This window comes from Osmerus eperlanus, chromosome 2 (genome assembly GCF_963692335.1).
Source record: "Osmerus eperlanus chromosome 2, fOsmEpe2.1, whole genome shotgun sequence".
In the NCBI taxonomy this organism is placed as follows: Eukaryota; Metazoa; Chordata; class Actinopteri; order Osmeriformes; family Osmeridae; genus Osmerus; species Osmerus eperlanus.
Window position 1 is genome coordinate 9,668,486 of NC_085019.1, and position 4,897 is coordinate 9,673,382.

The following is a 4,897-nucleotide window of genomic DNA, read 5'->3' on the forward strand; positions in this document are numbered from 1 at the left end:
CTGTCAGTCAGGAACCCCACCATCACAATTTATTCTGTGCCCAAGTCACCGTCTGGACCCTAACCCACCCCATTTTTATCAGGGTTTTCCAGGATTATTGAAATGCCTCGTGGGGAAATGTTAATTCAACAATATCAAATGTTCATTATTATTATTTTTTTTTTTTACATTGCGTGCACACTCAGCGTGTGTACTAGTAAAATTCAGCAAGCCTGCTTCCCTTTTTATCCAAATCCTTGGTCATATTAATCTTGAGTTAAATAAACTATGAAAGATAAGATCGACTCTGTGACTGAGATACTGTGGGAGTTAATGATAAGAAACTGAAATGAACGAATACTCAACTCGTTCTCTTCATTGTCTTTCACAGTGTAGCCCACATGAAGTTACAAGGGGGGAATTAATAGATAGATTTGACTAACCTCAAACAAACAGTCAGGAGCCACAGGTGTCTTTTCATTAGAATGATTAATAAATGTATCTGAAGTCAGAGATAAAAAAAAAATTGAAGTATCTTTGAATAAAATAGAACCAAGGGATATAAATATGAAATGAAGCTTGCGCAAGTTCAGTCAGGCAAGACCGATCTCAGCACTCGGGCTTAATCGTAGTGTACACTACTCACTCCCCCCGCTAAGAACGCCCTACCTTCCCCCCGTTCCCTGGTCGGGCGGTCACTAGGGTTCAGGTCGATTAGCGCTCCCGCTATCAATTAATGGTGTCACATGATCCGTGCCTTTAAATATGATTCTCTCCCTGTGTAGTTTGTCCATGCTATCAAATGCGCGACTGCTATTGTTGTGTCGTGTTGGCTGGACCTTCCCTTGTCTTGTTTTTGGAGGCTATGTCGGATTCCGAGCTGGAGTTGTTCGAGGAGGTCGTCCCGGTTCCGGGTTCCGCCTCCCCTGCTGCTCAACGCAGTTCCCGGCTCGCGGCTCGTCGGGGCTCCGACGGGTCTGCGTTAGAGGCGGGTCTGCGCGCCGTGGGTGTCCTTCCAGCGCCCGGGTTGGGGCTTTCCCAGCTCCGCGCCCTGGCCGTCGGGGTGGACTGCGTGTCTCCTTGCTGAGTCCCGTCGCCCGAGGCTCCCCCTGTCTCCTCTGCTGCTCAAGGTCGGAAGCGTACAAGGAAGTCGCGCCGTCCGGAGGTGCTTGATTCGGACGCTGGGCCGTCTACCGGCCCTGCCGTCGCTCCTCTGCCTGTTCCCGTTTCCGATCGGCCCGGGGAAGCCCTCTCTTCTACCCTTCTGGTCCTGGCGTCTTCCCTTCAATCCATCGATGCCCGCCTGCGGTCTCTGGAGAATGCCGGGGCTTTCGCTCCCGTGGCTGCGCCGCTCCCAGCCTCGGCGCCCCTCGTGCCCATGGAGGAGCCACTGCACACCCTGGCTTCCGCAGTAGCTGTTCTGTCAGCAGGGTAGGCTTTACATCCCTTCGGGGGCTGACATTACCCCCCGCTTAAGATCCCACATCCTGCAAGGCAGGAATATCAATTTGATTCGTCTGATCCTCCCCTCGCCCGAGTGTGACGCGAGCGTCTCCACCAGCGATCAGTACAGCACGGTGCTCCGTTCTGCTGACCCCAGGTTGGCAAGGGACCTGTCTATCGGGGAGTTTCTGGTAGCTTTCGGGATCTTCCGCGATGTGGTGTGCTCCGTGTTTCCCCTGAGACAGCAGGAACTAGACGGCTACATGGCTCTGATTGGGGACCTGAATCTGCACTACGGGAGAAACCTGTTCTACCAGTACCACAAAGAATTTTCGAGCAAGGCTGCTCGCTACGTTTCCCGGTCTAACGTGTTGCTGGACTGGTCCGTGCTGGATACCGAGCTGTTGGTAATGCTGGGTGGGGGCTCCCAAGCCGTGTCTTGCGGCACGTGCGGCGGCTTGGGGCATGCTGCTCCTCTCTGTCCACTGGTTCCGTTTCTCCCGGGGGGATCCCGGGGCCCAGCCTCGCGCTCGCGGGCTTGGTGCTGCCATCGGAAAGGCAAATGTGGACGTTCGTGGCCGAAAGCGGCTGTCAGGAAGCCCATCTGTGGTCGGTGTGTCCAAACTAATGGCCGAGCACCCATCCACTCCAATAAATGTGTCTGCACTGGCTTTCGAACTCTCGTCCCATCCCGATTCCGTGTTCGTTGATCATCTACTCACGGGGCTGACTCAAGGGTTCAGGGTGGGGGTTTCATGTCCATTGTCGTCTTCACTTGTTTTGAGCAATCTCCAGTCAGCGGTGCGGGAGCCGGCTGTCGTTTCCCAGCTGCTGGCCAGAGAGTGCGGTAAACGCTACGTGATAGGCCCGTTCGACTCGTCCCCTTTTCCACTGTTTCGCAGTAGTCCCCTCGGCGTCGCTATGCGGAAGTATTCCGGTAAGAAACGTCTTATCCTGGACCTGTCTGCTCCGCGCTCCGGTCCGATTCCCGGCATTAACAGGCTTATTCCCCTCAAGCCTTTTTTGCTTCACTATGCCACCGTGGACCACGCCATTAAGCTCATAAAGCTGGCGGGGCCCGGTGCCTGGCTTTCCAAAGCAGACATCACTGACGCGTTCAAGATCGTCCCCGTTCACGCGTCCCAGTGGCACTTGCTCGGGATGAAATGGGATAACCGGTTCTATTTCGCCGTGCGTCTCCCGTTCGGGAGCAGGAGCAGCCCCTCCATTTTCAACCGGGTTTCCGAGGCCCTTTGTTGGATCCTGTTAAACCGGGTCCGGGTCCCCGCGTTGCTCCACCTTTTAGACGATTTTCTCTTGGTAGATCCTCCGTCCGATGCGTCCGGCGCTTCCCTGCTGCTGTTGAAAAATCTGTTCCGCGGACTGGGCATTCCCCTTTCCGACGAGAAAACTCTCGGGCCGGCCACTCGTCTGGAGTTTCTGGGCATCACGCTGGACACGGTGGAGATGAAGGCTTCCCTGCCGGTTGAGAAGCTCGAGCGGGCTTGCAGCATGGCCCGGTCGCTCGTGCCGTCTTCAGTCATGTCCAAGCGGCAGCTGCTGTCTCTCCTCGGGCACTTCAATTTCGCCATGCGCGTGATTCCCCAGGGCCGCTCGTTCATCTCCCGGTTGCTCGTCCTGGCGTCTTCCGTGTCTGGTTTGCTCGATCCGGTGTGCTTGGACGATGGTTGCCGGTCCGACTTATCGTTCTGGTTGCAATTGCTCGAGGGTTGGAACGGCGTGTCGTTCTTTTACAACGACGTTGTTCGGTCTTCGGACTCTCTGCGGTTTTTCACCGACGCCGCGCCGTCCGTTGGTTTTGGGGGGTTCTATCAGGAGCAGTGGTTCGCCAGCCCGTGGCCCCATGACTTCGCTGCGCCCGGTGCCTCTTCCGCCCTGTACGAAATCTACCCCGTCGTGGTCGCTTGTTACCTGTGGGGCCAGTCGTGGCGTCGTAAGCGCATAGCTGTGTTGCGACAATCAGGCCGTGGTGAGCATCATAAATAAGGGCCGCTCTAACTGCCCACACATAATGTCATTCATGAGACGCATCACTTGGCTCTCCGTTACTCATAATTTCATCCTCACAGCACGTCACGTGCCGGGCCACGATAATGTTATAGCTGATTCCCTGTCCCGTTTCAATTTTCAGGTGTTCAGGGATCTGTGCCCGTACGCCAGCCAGTGGCCCTTGGCCGTCCCCCCCCTCGCGTCACTGGTCCTAGATTAAAAGAGCACTCCTTGCAGGCATATTTAGAGGTAGCCAAGGGTTATATGAGGAAGGGGTTGGCTGCTTCTACCCTTAGATCGTACGATTTCGCCTGGAGAACGTACGCTATGTTCTGTTTGTCTTTGTCTGTCTTTCACTGGTACCCGTGTGTGTTAACGTGGTGTGTGCTTTTGTGTGTCACTGCACTGATGTTCGCCACTTCCAGCCACGCTATATTAGGTCTGGTTGCGGGTATTCAATTCAATGCCAGATGCCATGATCCTTCGTTCCCCAGCCTTTTCACGAATCCAGCAGTCAAACTCCTGTTCAAAGGCATAGGCAAAGCTTTCCCCGCTAAGGTGGACGATAGACTCCCTTTCACTCTGTCTATTCTGCACGCCATGCTCTCGGTGCTCAGACGCGGTTGCTTTTCCCCCTACATCGATTCCCTCTTGGATTGCACGTTTTTAATGGCTTTCTATGGGTTCTTACGGTGCGGGGAATTCACAACTCGGGCAAACGTATTCAATCCTGCCACTGATGTGTGTTTTTCTGACTTAACGTTTCACCCTGATTTCTTCATTCTGCTTCTCAAACATTCCAAAACCGGAGGCTCTTGCTCAATCATCATTGCTAACACGTGTGGTCCTTTCTGTCCTTTCTGTCCTTTCTTATGTATGCTTAGGTACGTAAAGAGGAGGTGCCCTTCCGATCCACTCTCCCCCCTCTTCTTAACCCCTAGCAATAATCCTATGTCACAATCCTGGTTCAGCCACCATCTAGCACAGGTCGTAGCCAAATGCAACCTTCCCCCTGGACGGTATTCAGGCCATTCATTTAGAATAGGCGCTGCTACGTCCGCTGCTTTGCAAGGGGTGTCCACTGCGTCTCTGCAGCAGCTGGGCCGCTGGTCTTCATCAGCGTACTCTTCGTACGTTCGTCCAGATTCTGCTGCCATCATCGAGGCCCAAAGATCGCTACGGCTCTCTGTGAGTACTTGCAAACAACTGGTGGTCGGTGTTGTTACTGTGTCTCTTGTTAAACTGTCTCGTGTTTACAGGCTCGATGATAACGTTGCCTGCGGATACAGCGACTTGGTTTCTGTATGCAAACAGAGGGTCCCTGGTTCCTGCCTCTCTTGCTAGCACAAGTCACGAGGGCGTCGGTCCTCCTACTACAAAGGCTCACGTGCACTCCAGCCGGCAAAGGCTGCTCACACACTCAAGGGTTTCGGCCCGGTAGCCTACATAGGGTCATCAGTACGCG

At 54.3% G+C, this 4,897-nt stretch overlaps 1 protein-coding gene across 1 annotated transcript; it reads left to right on the top strand.

Moving 5' to 3' along the window:
- The first annotated feature begins 844 nt into the window (after positions 1–844).
- On the top strand, positions 845–3,652 carry LOC134036972 (uncharacterized). Its single transcript, XM_062482195.1, is given in 5 exon segments — positions 845–986; positions 1,110–1,410; positions 1,541–1,829; positions 2,218–3,392; positions 3,394–3,652. Coding segments are annotated over 5 exon segments (2,166 nt in total).
- Positions 3,653–4,897: the final 1,245 nt, after the last annotated feature.